This window comes from Piliocolobus tephrosceles, chromosome 9 (genome assembly GCF_002776525.5).
Source record: "Piliocolobus tephrosceles isolate RC106 chromosome 9, ASM277652v3, whole genome shotgun sequence".
In the NCBI taxonomy this organism is placed as follows: domain Eukaryota; kingdom Metazoa; phylum Chordata; class Mammalia; order Primates; family Cercopithecidae; genus Piliocolobus; species Piliocolobus tephrosceles.
This window is the reverse complement of record NC_045442.1, coordinates 26,896,870-26,917,392: the sequence shown is the minus strand read 5'-3', so window position 1 is coordinate 26,917,392 and position 20,523 is coordinate 26,896,870. Positions and strand designations below refer to the sequence as shown.

Sequence of the window (20,523 nt, the reverse complement as noted above, 5' to 3'; positions counted from 1 at the left end):
CAAATGAAAGTTGCCTATTAATAATTCTGCATTCTCATGCCAGGAGTACCTGGCAAGGAGGCAAAAAGTACTATATAGTTCCAAGGAATCAAGGCAAAGGGGAAGAAGGATTTCTCCGGCAACACTCACCCAGCATAATTTTGTTATTTTATGTCTCTGTTTGCACTGCTAGATAAAATTGAAGATCTCTTCCCCATCCCCTCCCCCACCATGCAACCATATGACATTCTTAGATGAATTATGTTTGGATCTCAGTGCTGAATTGGTAATTCATTTTGAGTTGTAAGTCTAAGCCAAGCACATTTGAATTTTGTCTCATTATATTCTAGCACAATAAAAACAGAAATGACTTCACAACAAGCTATAAATGGTGAGCTTGTTCACTGCTGTGGAACACAAAATGTGTAAGTAAACAGTAGATGGACATTTTGGCCTAGATCATCCTGGTTCCTATACCTTAGCAACTAGCTTTCCCTCAACACCACTCATGCGTCCTGCCCAGGCCTTAGTCTCAGTTCTTTTCCTCCTACCTGGCTGTGCAGCTGCCAGGGTCTGTAGTCCTCTTCGGCACACCGTCTATCAAAAATGGACTTGTAGTCTACTTTGACCAGCTGCCATTCAGAGCGGTGGCTGAAGTGTCCAAACACTCTACAGAGTTCATGGTGATAAAAATAATCACAATGATAATAATGCCATGAGTAATAACCACAGAGAGCATTTGTGGAGTGTTCACCCTGAGCTAAGCACATTACATGAATCACATCATTTAATCCTCAAAACACATTCATGAAGAGGGTACTTTTTTCTTTTTTTTTTTTTTTTGAGACAGAGTCTTGTTCTGTCACCATGCTGCAGTGCAGTGGTGCAGTCTCGGCTCACTACAACCTCCGACTCCCTGGTTCAAGCGATTCTCCTGCCTCAGCCTCCCGAGTAGCTGGGATTAGAGGCATGCACCACCACACCCAGCTAATTTTTTGTATTTTTAGTAGAGATTGGGTTCCACCATGTTGGCCAGGATGGTCTTGATCTCCTGACCTTGTGATCCGCCCGCCTTGGTCTCCCAAAGTGCTGGGATTACAGGTGTGAGCTACTGCACCTGGCCGAGGAGGGTACTATTACTGGATCCACTTCACAGATAGATAACATGAGGTTCAATGAGTTTTGTTAACATTGCAAAAAACAAAATCAAGTCATAATAACAGGTAGAACCAGACCCAGAGTGTTTAATTCAAGAGCCCACTTGTACATATTGTGCCACAGGATTGGTTGGGAAAATATGGTTGAGAAAAGCAATCATAAATGCTGTATTCTATGTGGTCCAAGATTAGACTTCTAGGTTATCTTGCTAATGCACATAGTTCTCATGTTTTCCATGCTATTTTACCTTCCCACCAGACCCTAGCGAAAGTGATCAGCAGAGCCAAGTACTTATAATGGCTTCCTACATTGCACATTCTACTCTTTTTACTCAGAGAGACTTAAGTATTTACTGAGATGTTTGAATTACCAATCATAGGTTTGAAGAAAAGCCATGAAGTGGCCTGTTGGGTCAGTTTTTAAAAATCTCTGTTTTGAAAATATAAAAATTGAAGAAAGACAAATCATGGAATGCATTGCTAATTTAGCTATGCTTCTCATTGAGAAAAGTGTAGCTATTAGTCATATTAGATTTTTATTGTTGTTTTCTGCCATTAAAAAGTAGTAGTGGTAGGTCGGGCGCAGTGGCCCATGCCTGTAATCCCAGCACTTTGGGAGGCTGAGGCGGGTGGATCACGAGGTCAGGAGATCGAGACCATCCTGGCTAACATGGTAAAACCCTGTCTCTTCTAAAAAAAAAATTAAAACAAATTAGCTGGGCATGGTGGTGGGTGCCTGTAGTCCTAGCTACTCAGAAGACTGAGGCAGGAGAATGGTGTGAACCCAGGAGGCGGAGCTTGCAGTGAGCTGAGATCACGACACTGCACTCCAGCCTGGGCAACAGAGTGAGACTCTGTCTCAAAAAAAAAAAAAAAAAAAAAAAAAAAAAAGGAATAGTGGTAGGGGAGAGAATTGGAAAGCTCACTGAGTATTGACTTTGGCTTGAAAGTTTTCATTGATGACCAGATCAACTACTTTACAACCATCCCTATTTTCCATGTCCAATTTTCCAAAGGAATGAATTATTACAGTTTACAGTTTCATACTTGAAATTCAAAGTCCATGTATTAAAGCTCATAGGCAGGGTCATTAATCTTTCACAAATTAATGATCATCACATTCCAGACAAAAATGAGTATAAATGCAATTTCACAAGAACAGACTGTTCTCATGGTTTTCCTAACATGCCTCACAATTGGGCTAGGTAAAGGGCCAGGGACAAATACAATGCTTTGTGGCATTTTGATGAACCTCTATGTTCTGACTTAAAGCGAAATCATTCCTATATGCATGAGATTTTCTACATATGCAGGTTCTTTATTGTTAAAGTTTTAAATGTACAGATTTATTTCCTATTGAAATTGTCACTTCTAATTTCTCTAAGCCCCTCAGTCTGGGTCTCCTGAAAACTACCAAAGAACCAAGAAAATAGCTGCCCACATTTTTCTTTCCTATTTTCTGTACGCTCTTGCAGTAAGATGCAACAACCTTGAACCTAACAGCTGCAAATCAAACAGGCTTAGCTATAAAACATTTTTGTAGATTACTCTTTTCTATGAAGGCTGGACCACATCATAGTTTCAACTTACGTCATGATGAGAGTCTCTTCTCCAGGCTCACCCAGAACGCCATCCACAAAAAGTGGAATAGATGTGAAACTGTATTTACTCCAAGATCTCCCTTCATCAAAACTCAACCTAATGATATAAAAAATATCAGTCATCAGATCTCTGAAAGAAAAAAAATAGTCATTTCAAAGGGAAGATACTCTCAACCCAGAGATAATACATTTTAAAAGTAGCTGAGACATTGTCAAAATGAGCCTTTCATATAAACAAGTGTTCTTAATTATATCAGAAAATAGAAATACAGTTAGCCAAGCCATGGGGACACAGATGTATTAAAACATCAGTAAAGGAACAACTACATTAAATGGGAATTAACTATAAGTCTTTTATAAAATTTTTGAAAGTTTGGATTTTTTTTATTTCTTAGACCTCAAGCTCTTGACCCTGTCCAAAACCTCTCTACTGTCTAACAAGTCTCACAGGTGATACTGAGGAGTGATGACCTTGTAAGACTTACTTAGATTTCAACCAACCCATCTCTAAGTGACCAAGTCCTCAGTGTGTCCTTCTTACAACTATAAATCCTGGTTGACCTCACTGAATGAATGAGTACAGGATAGGCTCTTGAAAGCAAGAGAAGATAATTCTTCAGTCCTGATGGTCACTGGAATGGTCTAAATGCTTGTGTCCTCTCTAAAATTCAAATGTTGAACACCTAATCACCAACATGATTGATATTAGAAGGTGGAAACCTTGGGAGGTGATTAAATCATAAGGGCGGACCACCCATGAAAGGAATTAGTCATCTTATAAAAGAGGCCTCAGAGAACTGCCTTGCCCTTCCACCATGTGAGGACACAGCAAAATGGTGCCATCTATAAACCCAAAAGTGGAGCCCTCATCAGACACTGAATCTGCCAGCACTTTGATCCTGGACATCTCAACCTCCTGAACTACGAGAAATTAATTTCTGTTGTTTATAAGCCACCCAGTTTACGGTATTTTGTTATAGCAGCCCAAATGGAGTAAGATGGTCACCCAGGACCCTTTCTTTTGCTCTGTGTTTCTTTATGAATGCCCTTGCTCAAGCTTAGCCTGTTTTTCTTTTCTCTTTTGCAGCTTTCCCTTCTGTCATCAAAATAACTAACAGTAGAAGGAAAACTGGGCTTTTGATTTTGGACAAACTCATATATGGAGAGAACCACTTTCAAAAACACAGATGAAAGAGCCTATCGATAACTCCTCTGGAAGTTAGTCCTTATACATCCATATGTGGGAAATGCACAGGCAGAACTGGGCAATATCACCTCAAAAAAGAAAAATAAGAAAGCAAGATCAGGAGAAATGAGACTGGAGCAGAATTGTGATGAGTTGATCATCTCTGTGTGGAATGCAAAAATGGACATGGATATTAAACTCCAGGAGATATTATTTGGCAAAGGTGACTGCAAGAAGTCAAGCTATTCAGAGACTATACCTGATGATGAACATTGTTCTACCTGTAATCTTGCTGAGAGAACAATATACTGGTGAGGGAGTGAGGGTGAAAGTATCATAACATTTGCAACGTATAATGCAATCTCTCTCTCTGTCTCTGTCTCTCTGTCTCTGTCTCTTTCTCTTTCCTACCACCACTGCTCTAGTAGACCTTTACATTCTGAAACTGGCCCAACTGTCCTATAGAACCGATGTTTATGGTTTCTTTGAATAAACACAGAAATTGATCCTCCCTGTCTTAAAACTTGAGAAAGTTACATTTGTCTTATCTGAGTTCTTTTCTCAGGAAACCAAACCATCAGGCCTCCCAGGTAGTATCAAGGACCTGAAACTTACCAGATATAGGCATCTGATAATGAGAAGCCAGACAACTTACCCATCATGACTGTCTAATTGACAACTTGCTTCCTGTGGACCACTTCCTCTTCCTCACCTCCTCTTCTTTATCCCTCCCTAATTCCTGTTTTCCCACACCTGGTTACGTTTCTTCCCTCTATATAAACCCCTAATTTTAGTCATCAGAGAGATGGACTTGGGACTGATGGCCCGTATCCTTGGCTGCAGCACCCAATTAAAGCTTTCTTTCCTGGCAACATTTGTTGTCTCAGTGGATGGGCCTTTTGTGTGGAGAGTAAGAGGACCTGAACCAAACCTCGACATTTTGGTAACAGATTTACTGCAAAAACAGACACAGTTCGATAGCCTGACTCCTAGACTGATCTTAGCAGTGCAGGACCATCAGGTGCAGATCACACAGGCAGCAGGTGCCCTTACCAAAGATGTCGAATTGGGAGAGATGTGTGTTTCATAGCAACCAGGACTCCACCTTGATCCAGATACAAAACACTGTGCTCTTCTTCAAAGATCTGGATGAGGAAAACACATACATGGACACACATACCCAGGCTTCAGAGAATAAGTCTTCATATGAGAACAAAAATCCTTCCCATGATATAAATAGGTTTCCCTAAATCTTTGGGAAAATAAAGTTATAGAACAATTCTCCCCAACATAGGCTACTGTACCACTGGAGTTATACAAAATAATTTTAGGTGTGTATAAAATAAATTTGAACGATGAATATTTACGGGTTCATGCTTAGATTCCTTCATTTTCATGATAATTTCTATTGATTCCCAGTTATGATGATGTCAGAATATTGGTTAACTGTCATATATTACACATCTCTAGACAAAGGGAACCCTCAGAAATCATTGACTCCAACAGTCTCATGTTCATAAATAAGGAATCTAAGGTTTAGAGAGATGTGGTAACTTGTCTGAGATCATGCATACAGTAATGGACGGAACTTGGACTTGCTGCATTACAGTGCCCTTTCCAGATCTTATTACTCTGAAGTTTCCAACTGTTATCAAAAACTGTTCTTGTTTAATTAATAGATGTTTCACCAAAATCATGGTGAGTTCTGTTGTCATCTTTGGGTACATGTGTCATTGGGTCTTTCTCCAAATGTAGAGAAACAAATTTGAAGTCAAATGGAGACACAATGGAAACAATCTCTAGATCCTCTCTGTATAAGATGCATACTGTTTTCTCAGATTATTAGTATAGGCTTGCCTGGAGTTACATTACAGACACTCTTCTTCCAATTTGTTTATTTCTTATACCCAAGATGCACCCCAAGACTACAGAAGTAAGACTTCTTTGCCTTGTTTGGGGTGTTGGAAAGAAGAAAATGGGATCCTAGCTCTCTGTTCTCCAAAGGAAGTTTACTTAGGATAGTCCAAGTTTCTACATACCTCCAAGATCAATTGCTATGGAGTTTCTTATGCAAATTTCTTCCCTTCCTTCTCCGCTCAAAATATCAGAATCCCACTGAGGATCTATAAAGAGTCTGAAGCTAAGAAATGGCAATTGGAACATAATGTGGACACTTCTATCTAAAATGTAAAGCAGAGTGCTCTCATTGCTAAGTGTGATTACCTATGCATTAGATTTCAATTTACAGTGCTAGTTATTGTATGATAATTAAACATTGGTAGGTTATTAAAACATATTTATTGAAGTATAACAACCACGCATTAGGTGCATATCTTGTTAAGATTGCTAAACCTCATTAAATGCCTGTTTTATAAGCTATGGGTACCTAATTTTCATTCAGAAGAAAGGCATGAAGCACTTAAGCTAAACACACTGGTTTAAAGTATTCCGTTTCTACTTTCTCTAACATATGCATCCTGATGGTTATTACTCTGTCTTTTGCACATGAGATTTAAACATCTCAGAACACCACCTGGGTAATGGCCATTTCTATATCTGCATTCCTTCCTATTCTGACTTCAAGGCAAGGGGAATTTATGGAGCCAACTCAGCATTAGATATGTAATCTACCCTTAAGGCTGCATATTCCCTATATGATAAACCCTTAGGAATTCTAGTTTTCATCTACGGGAAAAAATTTAGTCAGACTTTATTTGGTTTCATTGTGACTTAAAAATGTCCTTACATACAAGCTCTGAATAAGGAACATCTTTATTAAATGATAAAAAATCTAATTCCATAAATATTTGCTAAATTCCAAGATTTAAGACTTTTATTAAAAAAGGAAAAACAAACATATTCACAGTCGTTAGGATTTATGTGTAGCACTGCTGAAAAAGTTCCCAGATTTGAACCAAGCTGGGCAATTTTTATGTTGCTTAAACTTCAGTGATTTGACCCAGGGTATTTTCTTACCTGTCTCCAGGTGTTTCCTGCATCTGAAGAGACAAACATGCTGATGTCTGTGTCTGACAATTCAGAACCTATATTACCTAGAAAGAGAATGATGACATCAGTGAAAAGAACTTTCTGGAAAAGCAACAATGGACTATATTGGCAGGTGCATTGCCTGAGAAAGATTTTGACTGCAAGCATTCTGTCTGTGCAGGAGTTTTCTGCAGACTTGCTTCGGGGCCAATGGCTTAGGTGCCTTTCAAAAATATTTTTAGCTTGCTCATTAAGTTCCAAGTACGGATATCTAGCTTCTTAAAATAAACACTATTTACCACAGCCAGCAAACCAGGCAAGCTTCTTACCTGATGCCACTATGATGCTTGGAGCTGTGTCTTTGCTGGCAATGATCCCTGATGTGTAGGGATTCTCAGAGACCTTCAGGTGAAGGTGTAGTGAGCAATAGGGCTGAAAAGAGAAATAATAAGTGCCACAAAATCGCATAATCAAAATGGTCATTCGAAGCTCAGAATTAGATCATCCATCCATCCATCCATCCATCTAACCAACCATCCCATTTACCATACATCCATGCACCACTCCAACCACCCACTGTACCTATACCTACCCATCATCGTTCATCCCCCAAATATCTAGTGTCCACTAAGTGTAAAACAGCCTTCAAGTTAGTAGAGGAAAGATCACCTTCATTTTAGGTATAATCTAATTTGGTCTTTGTCAGTACAGAGCTTACAGTTTATATACAGGGCATGAGATCCTTCTATTAATTACCATAAAAGAGAATATTTTAACAGCCATAAAAATGTAGAGACAAAATAGTATGAGATGGTAGAAGGTGGAGATACTATGCTGAACTTTGAATCATGAATGACTCCAAAAAGAAAACAGTGCCTGAAGCAAAGATGGATAGGTTATGAACAGTAGGTAGATGTTCAAGAGGTTAAAGAATATTTCAGGCCTGAGTAATAGCAACAGCAAAGAAAAAGAAGCAGAAAAGCTGAGTAGCACAGTATGTCATCAGGAAAGACTGAAGAGGAGAAATGGGATACGAAGCCAGGAGAGAAGGTCAAGTCAGGTGGGAGGATTTTGAAAAAGTAGGTTGGCATCTCTTAGTCATCCTCCATTTGAGACCTCGGTCTCAGTTGTATAGAAAAAGTATATGAAACTATCCAAACACCCGCCAGACAGCTGACCCAGCATCTCTACCAGGATATTATCAGAATCAGAATCATTCAATATAAAAGTCATACTCGTAAACAAAATGCACTAGTAGTAAAAATTTAAATGAAAATGTAAGGGACTTGTTTATCTGTGCAGAAACCTCAGTCAAATTATCTGATTGAGATATCAACAGTTTTCAAGAAAAAATGGATAATAAATCTTATACGAATTTTGTTTAAAATAGTTCTTGTACTGAGTTGTCAAAAAATATAAGTTTGTGTTTGAACTCACATTTCTTTTCATCTCTCAGGAAGATTACTTTCTAATCTTATCAACTGGAGTTTTTGGAATCACCAATGTATCTCTGTTATTACTTTTATTCTGCTCTGTAAGTTTCAGCCAGCAGACATTCAGACACCTACAGATGCAATGATTAAATTTATATAGGATGGAGTAAATGACAAAGTGAAAATGAAACTCAGGAATAAAAGCAGCCAGAACGCTGGTGAAATAAAATAGCAGATCACAATTTTCTTTACTGCCAACAAAGTAAAATTCTCAAGGTACAATAGTAGGAAATGATTGGTTTTGCATAAAAAATTTCATGTAAATCTTTCAAAAAAAGGAGTTTTCATTTTATAATCTTCTACAAGAGTAAAAAAGACAGCTCCTATTAGAAGAAATATTAGGCTTAGACGCTTGGCTTTTATTTGTCCATGAGGAAGACTAGAACAGATATAATTAAATGCGGTGGATGTTCCAGAGCAGCATAGTACAACACTCAGATGATGTAAGACAGGATAAACCAGGAGTGCAAAACCAGTTTTCCATGAAAGTCTTCCTGATAACTGCAGCCTATCAGGGTCTCCCCTCCTCTAATCTACAACAATTTATTTCACTATGTACAATCTTGTATTATCTATTTCAGGTATATACAATTATATCCCTCTAAGAATATACTCTATAAATAAAGATAACTCATTAAGTCGTGCTTTGCATCTTTTGTGAAACCTAGCATAGAATCTAAACAAGATAATAAATAGAAGCTTGCAATATCAAGTAATGCTTTTTTGTTAGGACATGAAAGATATCACTTTACCATTTTACTCAGAGCAATGCCAGAAGTATGTGAGCAGGAATATAAACCACATAATCTGAATAATGTTGTGAGCATCCGTATGGCATTCCAAGAAGTAGACTACTGCTTGGGGATTATCCCTAGACATATGAGCTTAACAGAGGACATTTTGCATCACCAAGGACTTTTTGCAACAGGTGCACCTGGCTCTCCTAGCCAGGAGAGCACCCAACTTGTAATCTTAAGCCAGTTGCTTGCCACGGCTGGAAGATTTTGAAAGTCATTTTCCACCTGACTTAAGGATTATTTGGTAAGGGGCAGTTGCCATTACAAAGGGAAAATGTCAGGCCGTGCATGGTGGCTCAGGCCTGTAATCCCAGCACTTCGGGAGGCAGAGGTGGGTGGATCACTTGAGGTCAGGAGTTCAAGACCAACCTGGCCAACACACGGTGAAACCCCGTCTCTACTAAAAATACAAAAATTAGCCAGGCATGGTGGCAGGCACCTATAGTACCAGCTACTCGGGAGGCTGAGGCAGGAGAATCACTTGAACCCAGGAGGCGGAGGTTGCAGTTAGCCGAGATCACACCACTGCACTCGAGCTTGGGTGACAGAGTGAGACTCCATCTCTAATACAAAACCAAACCAAACCAAACCAAAACAAAACAACAACAACAAAAACGAAAACCAAAAACAAAGAGAAGATGTCATTTTCCATTGGCTACCTCAGCATGCCTCTGTTGCTATCGCTTTCAGAGGGCTGAGATCTATTAATCTGAGAAAAAAAGACACCAGTTCACGCAGTAACAGCAACATTAGAAATTATCTGTTGGTGCACTTTTTTCTCCACTCTCACATTTGTAGTACTGGATTGCCCCCAGCTGGTACAAGGAGAATATTCTGTGGCTTTTTTTCTTTCATTTTCTTCAAGGCAGTTATAGTCTACACAAATGTTTAAGGAAAAAACAGTGTGAAGTGATTCATCTTCACTTTTTTCAGCTTAAGCTGTTGCACTGACCAGTTTTGGACATTTGTCCAAGTCAAGTCATAAACAATTAATATAGTTTATGTTAGTATATTTTATTATAATGCTTATCAAACCCCTCCAAGTTCCTGGAAGACACAGGACAAAGCTCTCCAGTTCTTATGCACATTTTGCCCAGGCTGGGGGCACATCATAGGCCCCTCTCTTCCTTTCTCTTCTTGCCTTCTTTTCTCTCATTAGCAAATATGTGCTGAGTACCTACACATGCTAATAGTCACAATAGTTGCTTTTTTCTTTCCAGGGTTATCTCCAAGTCAATAGAGTCAAAGCACAGCCTGTTCCAAAGGCAGTTCTCTATTTTCCTGACCTTTCCACGTTCAGAAAATATAGAAATGTACACCCAAACCACCAATGCCAAACCACCCAAACCACCAATGCCAGCAGCTGACCTACAGAGGATAGAATGACCAGCACACATTATTGGAAGCTGCCCTTTGCATCCTTACACATAGTCACAGGCCATGGCACATCAATTATCCATGGCATACCAATTCTAGGAGCAACTAGATTGTTAGTCTGTAATCTTTTCTGGGTCAGGTACAAACTTTGGGCATCTGATGCAAACTAAAGACCAAGAAAAAGTGCACACAGACAAGTACACAGTGTCTTGCACTTAATTTCAGGGAGTCTGCAAACCCGTGAAACCATAAGTGGACCTCTAGTTACCTTTCTTTGCCTGATTCTTTTATTTTAACCAACAAAGTACTTTGGCTACTGCAAGTGTTCAATAAATGTCTGCTGAATTTAACTGATCCATTATTACTTTATGTTTCAAGTATTTATCATTTATTCCTTCTGTCTAACTTAAACATTGTACCCTTTGACCAATATCTCCCTATTTCCTCCGACTTCTAGCCTCCAGTGACTACCATTCTGTCCCCGCTTCTGTAAGTTTGATTGTTTTAGGTTCCAAGTAGAAGAGAGAAACAGACTTGGTCTTTCTGTGCCTGGCTTATTTCACTTAGCATAATGTTCTCCAGGTGATCCATTAATTATTTCTAGCATTGTGGATCCCACTGGGGAATTACCACATAATGGAAGACATTTCTCCACCATGTAATAAGTCAACTTTAAAAGCTGTTATACTACTCAAGGGTCAACCAGCTTCAAATCCCAATTCTTTCTCCTCAGGCTCTGTATCAACTGCCTTTAGATCCTTTCTTCATGGTACCTTTATCTCCATGGTATCTAATCTCAATACTGTACTGAAAAGACACATCAGAGCTTTTGTAAAGAACAAGCTCCCAAATAGTATCCCTAACACTCTCCCTCCCGAAATACATACTCATTTGTATAATTTCTTTCTCTGACTTGAAATTTGAATTTATTACATCTTCAATAAAGAGTCAATGGCAAAGAGGAGGGAGGCCCCTGGATCAACTGGCTGGGTATGGGGAATTCAGCTCCAGTCCAAATCAGCAAAATATATGGAGTCACAGACAATGGAAGAAAGGTGAAAAACGGATTCTCCTGGGGCAGCTGCCAGATCAGTTCCAATAGAAAACTGCCAGATAGGCCGGGCGCGGTGGCTCACGCCTGTAATCCCAGTACTTTGGGAGGCCAAGGCAGGTGGATCACAAGGTCAAGAGATTGAGACCATCCTGTCTTGTTTTTCTAAGACCAGCCGAGTGGGCGCAAAAGAACCAGCGGGTAGGCAAGTGTAACAGCAAAACTGCTGGTTTATTTTAGTAACCTAAGGTGTGCGGGAGAAGTCTGTCGGCCTCCGGGGAAGGAGGCCGGCAGAGTCCCCCCGTGGGGCTCTCGGACGGACTTCCCACAGTCCCGACATCCCGACAGGAGTGGGGCTGCAAGAAGGCCGCGTGGCTCAATGGCGTGGCTCAATGGCGGAGAGCGGCTTTTCTAGGAGTGGGAGGACAATAGGTGGGGCATGGGCGTGTCAGGGGCGTTCCGCAGGTGCGACCAGGTAAATCTTGGTCTCTTCAGATTGACGTCACCTGGCGCATGCCCAGTTGGTCTGCACCCTCCCTGGGTCGCCGGCTGCATTTTCGCGCGCGGTCGGGAAGAGTTGGGGGGGGGATGAAGAACCCGGAAGTGTACCATCTTGCCTCCATTCGTCCAAACACATCCTGGCCAACCAACATGGTGAAACTCTCTCTCTACTGAAAATACAAAAATTAGCTGAGCGTAGTGGCACATGCCTGTAATCCCAGCTGCTCGGGAGGCGGAGGCAGGAGAATCACTTGAACCTGGGAGGCAGAGGTTGCAGTGAGCCAAGATCGTGCCACTGCACTCCACCCGGGCAACAGAGTGAGACTCCATCTCAAAAAAAAAGAAAAGAAAAGAAAAGAAAACTGCCAGACGAATCCACAAAGTCAGCGCCTCTTTCCATGAAACACTGTGCTTTCCCTAAGGGCCCAAGGATTTGTCACAGGCTCAGTTTAGCTCACATCTTGCCTCTTGGGAGCCCAATCCTGAGGCTTTGGAGACAGGTGGACCATGACCTGTAATATTCTATCTAATTGTACAATTCTGTCTTCATAGGAAAGAAATCCCAGCTGGGCCCTCCAGGCAATCAGTCTAAAAGTCCTAAAAATATAGCCCAAATTACCCTAGATGTCTTATTTCTATAGCATAGATTTTTGCCAGGAACATTGCATTCGGGCTGTAATTCTGAACTTATTCCACATCTGTAACAGTCCTGCTGGAAAAATCTCTTTTCTAATCACTAGGCTGTGCTTTCAGTGACACTGTCACTTTCCAAGTACTCACAATCTAAAATCACTTTTTATCTCATCTTTGCCACCAGCTCCCAAGCCTAAAGAAGGTTTTTAACAGTCTTCGTCTCCTGTAGCTCAAAAATTTCCTTTTCTATTTAGTGCCTTTGGCAGATTTTTGTAAAGTGATTTTGGTCTCTCCTCCCTGCTTTCCTTTGTCATTTTCCCTTTCTCACCTGCAGCCTGCTTTCTGAAGCTCAGGTTAAAACTACATTAAACAACAGGGTTAACAAAGAAGGAAGGCTGGAAGACTCCTGAGCTCCACACATCTGTATCCCAATAATCCAGTTTTCTTCCATCTTAATGAGCTTCCTGCTTTTGTTAACTTTGGGTTCCACTTGAGCCCATGAGCTTCAGAAGGTAGACAATGTGACAAATCCTCCAGTGGACTCTCAGAGGGAATGAACGGCGTCCATTAAAATCCAAATGTGAAACTGTCACAACACCTTTCGATGGAGTGCATACTCCAGACGTGGCACCCTGATGTTGAGCCCCTACCACGTGGCAGGTATGATTCCTGGAGCTGATTCTTTGGAATGGTCAAAAAGACAGGCACCGTCCCTAGGCTCATGAAGCCCACACTTCAGAAGATAAGATGGATAAGAAAATTAAGCAGTACGCCTGCTGATTTCAGGTAACAGTAAGGACCATGAAGAAAAAAAAAAAAAGAGTTAAGACAAATACAACTTTAGGGGATGCTCAAGAAAGTTCTCTAAAATTAAGATAATGAAGCAATGATCTGAATGCCAAGAACAAGCCAGACAAAGAGAAGGACATTTTAAGAGAAATAATAACATATGCAAAGACCCTAAGACGTACATGAACATGGTGAGTTCACTGTATGGAAAGAAAAACCCCCTCCTCCACCTTGGCTTACAGATAAGGAAGAAAGGGAGAGGAGAGAGGCTGGAGACCAGGGAGGAGAACTGCACAGGGGCCAGATCACATGAGGTCTCATTGGTCATGATAAAGTATTTTTACTTATTCTACATGTATTAGAAGCCATTAGAAGGTTTAAGGAAAGAAGTGATATGATCTGATTTTTCAAAAGTTCAAGTTGATACCATTTACACACAATTTTAAAGAACAGCGACCTAATATACAGGAAAATAAAGTGGATCATTAGTTGTGCTGGGCTGAGAGTGCGGGTTCTAACTGCAAAGAGGCACAAAGGTTTTTTTTTTTTTTGAGACAGAGTCTGGCTCTGTCGCCCAGGCTGGAGTGCAGTGGCTGGATCTCAGCTCACTGCAAGCTCCGCCTCCCGGGTTCACGCCATTCTCCTGCCTCAGCCTCCTGAGTAGCTGGGACTACAGGCACCTGCCACCTCATCCGGCTAGTTTTTTGTGTTTTTTTTAGTAGAGACGGGGTTTCACCGTGTTAGCCAAGATGGTCTCGATCTCCTGACCTCGTGATCCACCCGTCTCGGCCTCCTAAAGTGCTGGGATTACAGGCATGAGCCACCGCGCCCGGCCCACAAAGGTATTTTTTAGGGCAACGGAAATGTTCTGTCTTGATTGTAGTAATGGTTATATGGGTATATACATCTGTCAAAATTCATTGAACTATACTCTTAAAATTGCAGGTATGTGTATTTTACCTCAAAATAAAGTTTATTTTTTAAAAAATGGTTCCGTTGGCTACTGTCTAGAGAAGGGATTGCCAAGTAAAAGTGGGAGGACCAGTTAGAAGCCTGTCACCGTGGATCAGGTGAGCAACAATGCTGGCTTGGATTGGGGCAGTCCCAGTGGTGATAGGGAAGTAAGCTGATACTACATTTATATTTTGGAAGTAAAACAACAAGAGTTTCTGACACTGGGTTGGGGGTGAAGCAGGGAATACCTTGCTAGGTGCTTAAAAGCCATTTCTAACGGTTCATTTATGATGCCAGAGTCCCTAGGCAAGCCCATTTAGGTGACATGGTTAATTCTCTCTCATAGGCATTTAATCTCCAAATCGTGGAGTAGAGACCAGCTTACGGAACTGGCATATCCCACGCATCTTTGGTTAAGCAGCACTATGCTCCAACTTGCTACAGCTGAACTAGGAAGGTGACCCTGTTTTTTTAAAATGCCACTGAACTGTGCCTTGCATAGAGTAGGTATTCAATAATAGTTGCTACATTTACTTACTCTGTCACTGCCATTACTATAAAAACTGGCCTTTCCCCCTGTAAGTTGCCAGTAATAAGGATAGAAGCTGAGTGGGAAGCTGAATTTGAGACTGCTTCCCTGATGCACAGTGACAACTGTGATATCCTCTGCAACTAATAAGGTCAAGCTATGGCTGCTGGCATCTTCTCAACTAGGAGGGTGACTGCCTACAGCTGTGAGAGGTGAACCTGCAAAGTGACTGTCAAGACTTTACGGGATGGAAGGAAGCAAGCTGAGTGCAGATAACATCAAAGTCAGAACTGCATGAAGAGTGTGAACAACTATATACGTGTAATTCATACATACACACCCCCCGTCCCCTAAAAGCCCTTCTTACTCAGATGAAGCGGTCCTCCCTCTAGGCTTACCCAATCAGCTCTCCTTTTTCTAAATTTAGACACAACTTCTGAAGTGTTTTACAGACACTGATAGTATGAATAATGTTTGCAATTTAGAGTTTGTCTCTTCCTCACCTCCTTCTGCATTCACTCAGTACTTATCTGTGTGTCAAAATTGGGCCAGGCATCAAAGCTACTAAGAGGAATGAGATGTGACTCTGCAGTCTTCCAGTCTTCCATTTATTAATCTAGTCACATTCAAGTAGCCAAGTAGACTGCAAACTCCTTGAAAGCAAGATTCATCTTTGATCCTCCTTTTGGATGCCATCATATATCAAATACATAAATAAATTCATACGAATCTATACACTGCCCAAATGTAAGGCAACTAAAAGGAAGCCATACTTTAAAGTAGGGGTCAGCAAACCCTTGTAAAGGGCCAGGTAATAAATATCAGGCTTTTTCATGATACAGAAAATAAATACATTGGCCTCTGTTCACCAAACAGTCTCTCTCAGGACTACTCCATTCTGTTTTTGTAGAGTGAAAGCAGCCATCGACAATACGTGAATGAATAAGCATGACTGTGTTCTAATAAAACCCTATTTAGAAAAAGAAGTGGTGGGCCATATTTTTCCCACAGGCTATAGTTTGCCAATTTAAGCTTTACAGAATAAGACACAAATGAACAGAACATATTGTAAAGAATACCAATAAGGGTATAAATCAGTGGTTCTTACCTTTTTTGAGTCATAAACTCCTCTGAAAATATGATTAAACATCTCCACAGGAAAATACACCTACATGACTCTGCATTCAGTTCATCAACTCTATAGCTGAATTTATGTATCATTAGTTCTGTAACAGGTTACTCATGAGCAAGTAGGTTGTTCAGGGTGTATCCTCGCCAGGGATAGAAACTGTCATATTCTCCCTCAAACTACCATTTGAGGCCCTCATCAGAACTTGGGCAGGAACCAAGGATCCTGGAAGGGCACAAGAAACTGCCCATGTTCTCCCGTCTCTCTGGCACATCACACTAGGCAGTGCTGTGAGTTTTCTATACCCTTTGCCTTCACGCCCCTCCCCACTCCCTTTTGTTCATGAACTGAGCAGAAGTCCCAGAACTATCCTCATCCTCTGTTAAATATCCATTTCCATCCCTCTACTGTGTGAGACATTCTGCTTCAATATGAAGACTCACCAGCAAGCAGTGCACGGGGTCCCCCCTTAGATCCGTGTCCGGTGCCTGCAGCAAACGCCAGTCTCTGCCTTTGTTGTATGTGATGAAAGTCTTCACTTGGTTGTCAATCTTCTTGTTAGCCAAGAACATTCCCTTTATCCCTGCTACCTGGGAAAAATTGACATGGCTGAAAAATACATCAATTTGAGAAGCGATATATTTGTTTACTTAAAAAAAAAAAAGAAGGCTGTCAAAGTCAGCTGAGAGCACTTATCTTGGAGGAAAGAAAGGCTGACGATGAGGGAAGGAGGTGACACTCAAGGTATAATGACTTCCCAGGCTACTGGACAAACAACAACAGATTGGTGATCCTTATCATATGGGGGTCACAATAAGAGTTTGATAGCGGCTTCTTATTACCCCTAACACAGGCTGACAGGAGCCTGCAGTTACCAAGAGATAAATTCTTATGGTTTCAGCTCTGTTGCTTGGTAAGTAATAATAAATAAATAGGGGTTACTTTTATTGTATGCTAGCGTAGCAGCCAGAGTCTCAAATACTTAATCTCACTTAATCCTTAAAACAGTCCTCTTTGGTATCGTTTATTCTATTTCGCAGATGAAGAAAGAAAGCTCAGGTTCATCCAAATAAAGTGACTTGCCTAAGGTCACACTGCCCAAGGGCACACAGTAAGTATCAGACTCAGGCTTATCAACTCACAACTCTGTGGCTTCACAGCTTATGCTCTTAATGTCTACCTCCATTATCAAGCTATCTGCAGGCTAGGGCAATCGAAAGGGGTCAGTTAAAGCTCCTGATCCAATTACTGTTGCTTTATTTCTGTGTAAGATCTCTCTGTTAAGCCACCAGAATGCACTGAATATAAGAGGACAGCTTTTAAATTTAAATAAATGGTGGTTTTCCTAAATCATCAAATACGCCCTACTTTGTTTTTATAATACCGTTGTTCTCAGCCTAAACAGATACTGTTAATTATTTGCCTCTGAAAATGATTGTCTCCTCTCTTTTATATGTTAGGTAAGAAGTAATCATTAGTAAGTTGTCAAAATCTTGCAAAAGCACATAATTGTGCACTATATTTTTCTTGTGTTTTGGAGTTTATCGAACACATTCACCCACATTTTACCCTGCTTGCAATTGTAACAACCCAGGAAAACAGGAGGGCAGTGAGGAAAAGGACTGAAAGTTGAGTAATGCATTCCAATGCTGCATGTACATTATCTCATTTAATACTCAGAATAACCATGGAATAATTATCATTAGCTACATTTTGAGGATGAGGAAATAGACACTTTGACTTGGTGGCTTTCTGGAACACACCTAGGGAGTAAGTGAGCGGGCTAACAAGCATATTTAAACCTACTTAAGTTGGGCCCTTTACAATATGAAAAATTTTTAAGCAGAATAGTGAGGCAATAGCTGTCACCTCTTCAGACCTCGCCAAACGCCAAGCACTATGTCCAGTCTTTTATTTATAAAACCTCCAATACTCACTACAAACCTGCACCTGTAGCTTTTACCCCAATTCTACAGATGAAGAAACTGAGATCACGCAAAGTTGAGATTCACACCCAAATCTGCCTGACTTCAAATATAGCTTGAATCTGTCAATTCTAAGAGGTTGGGTTTCAATCGACAGAAGACACACATTTTTCCTTTGCTTTTGACAGTCAGACCTCATTAGTGTGTACCCGCTGATCTGGCATCTGGGATAATTTACAGTTGGGCCACATTTGTACTCTTTTGAAACAACAAGTGTGTTAAGCAACTAAATGGTATAAATGAGTTGTGGAGAGGAATACTTTGAACTATTATACTCAGGAAACACAGTGCATTCTGGGCAATCAATAGCAGCCAGAACAATTTCTTGTGCATTGTCTAACCTCAACAAATGTGGAAGGCATAAACTCCAGGAGCACTCTACCTCCCAACAGCAGTGTGTTAATTACAAATAATATTTAGTAATTCACTGCACCAGCTCCGCAAGGGCTGCCCACCAGGGAACTCCATATTGGTTTTGCATATGTTCAAGAAGCTGTTACATATTTAAATATGAATATACTGCCAGTTCTTTAAAAAAATTAAATTATGTAAATCACAATTTCACAAAGTCATACTGGTCCTTCTTCTATACCATTCCCAGGAATGAGAAATGACCCTGTCTTAGCCATTCAACACTCAAGAGGGTGACAGTAAGTGCAGAAGGAATAAAAATGTTACCTATTCCAGTAGTTTCATTGCCCATTTTCCTTCCTGCCCTCTCCCTCTTCTGGCAAGGGTGCCAGTGCAGGGTTATGCATGTTTGGGAGCTGGTTCATTTGATTTGCAGAAGTGGCGACTTTATTGGCCCCCAACTGCTTGGCATTATCAAATGCCACTTGAGCGAAGAGTTGTGCTTTGTAATTCATCTCTGGCAGCTTGGCCTTCAGGTTTATCTTGAGGAACAAAAACTTGGCAAAGTAAAGGGAATGTGTAGCAACACAGGATAGAGCTGGAGAGGGTCTGCTTATTGCTTATTTTCCTCTTGCAGCCAAGGCACTTTATCCATTTAAGGTAGGGTTTTTTTGTTTTGTTGTTTTCTTTTGCTGCTTTGGCCTGGTCTGCAAAGGTAGTCAGCCCTAGTCTTAGGTTTTTGTGCTATTCACTGTTCCTTTCACTCTGAGCTTGAGAAATCCATCTTTCTGTGTGTCTCACAGAAACCCCTAGGCATGCACGAGCCATTTTCTTCCAGTGCTCTATTCTAAGGTCTCATCCTATTTTTCCTGGAACCTCTATCCTCTCACTGTAGGACTTTGGATATCAAAGGGACTAATACCAAGCATGAGTGCCCCAAATGTGGAATGTGCGTGGGTGTACACATGTGTACCTGCCTATGCATGTAGTATGTGTCTCTCTCTGTGTGAGTGCAAGGTCTGAGGTTCCACTGAGGATGAGGGGGCATGCTTATGTTTCTAGATAACCTCTCTGTATCCACACTGCATGCGTATTTATGGAATAGAGTGGAGCTGAGGGATGGGGTAGGGTGGGGCAAAGTAGTATTTCCTACGGAATCCATGTCTTCCCATAGACACAGAATTTCTGATGACAAAACTCCCATGGGAATGGTACATCCCACTGTTGGAAGTCTGTCCTCCTTTGGGAGAAGAATTGTTGCCTTTACTGCCCTTCTGAATTCTGTATAAAGATCTTTAAGAATTCTGAGTGTGCTGGAAAGCTACTTTAGTCTTTGCTTCTCATATAGACAAATGTGCTACCAGATATCGCAAAAGTAATAGTTATTTCTTATTATGTAATATAAGTCAAGATATCATTTTAATTAGACTTTAAATGAGAAGTGTTACAGCTCAAACCTTAAGTCTAACACAAAGTACATTGGTGTATTTCCTGTTGCCAACATGATGGTCTCAGAACACTTTCTTCCCTTCTCTTATCTGACTCTCTTTGTTCACAAAGGTTACCCCCAACTCCCTCAGACAGCCTCCTGATGTGCCTCTAGCTATTCATCCCTCAAGATTCAGCTCATAAACCTTTTCCAGAAACCAGAATCTCTTTTCATCCTGATTATCCTGACACTTCTTCTCTGTTCTTTAATTTGTCTCTCATACAGATGGTACCTGTATCTTGGCTGTCAACAACTGTGGGATCTTCCTATGGGACTCAATCTTCCCGTAAACATCTCTAGTACTCCTTATACTCTTTATCATATATTAATTCCAATTTCGTCATCCCCGTGACCGCTCACATAATGATCTCCTACTCTAATACAACCTTCAGATTGTCATTCACTCCACCAAGCTACTCTTTAAAATTAATAATAGTAAAGTAACTTTATACAAAGAACCCTGTTTTTTTTTTGTTTGTTTGAAGCAGGGTCTCTCCCTGGCACCTAAGCTGGAGAGCGGTGGTGTGACCAGAG

General features: G+C 40.8%; 1 protein-coding gene across 5 annotated transcripts in view; it reads right to left on the bottom strand.

Moving 5' to 3' along the window:
• The window catches only part of SORCS1 (sortilin related VPS10 domain containing receptor 1), a 600,060-nt gene that overhangs the window by 98,515 nt on the left and 481,022 nt on the right, over window positions 1-20,523 (bottom strand). For all 5 annotated transcript variants that reach the window (XM_023206217.2, XM_023206215.3, XM_023206213.3 and 2 more), the window contains exons 10-15: window positions 16,608-16,754; window positions 7,241-7,343; window positions 6,900-6,976; window positions 4,977-5,068; window positions 2,727-2,834; window positions 531-648 (exon numbers count right to left, since the gene is read on the bottom strand). In XM_023206217.2, coding sequence (XP_023061985.1) covers window positions 531-648; window positions 2,727-2,834; window positions 4,977-5,068; window positions 6,900-6,976; window positions 7,241-7,343; window positions 16,608-16,754 — 645 coding nt within the window. The remainder of the gene's footprint in view (window positions 1-530; window positions 649-2,726; window positions 2,835-4,976; window positions 5,069-6,899; window positions 6,977-7,240; window positions 7,344-16,607; window positions 16,755-20,523) is intronic.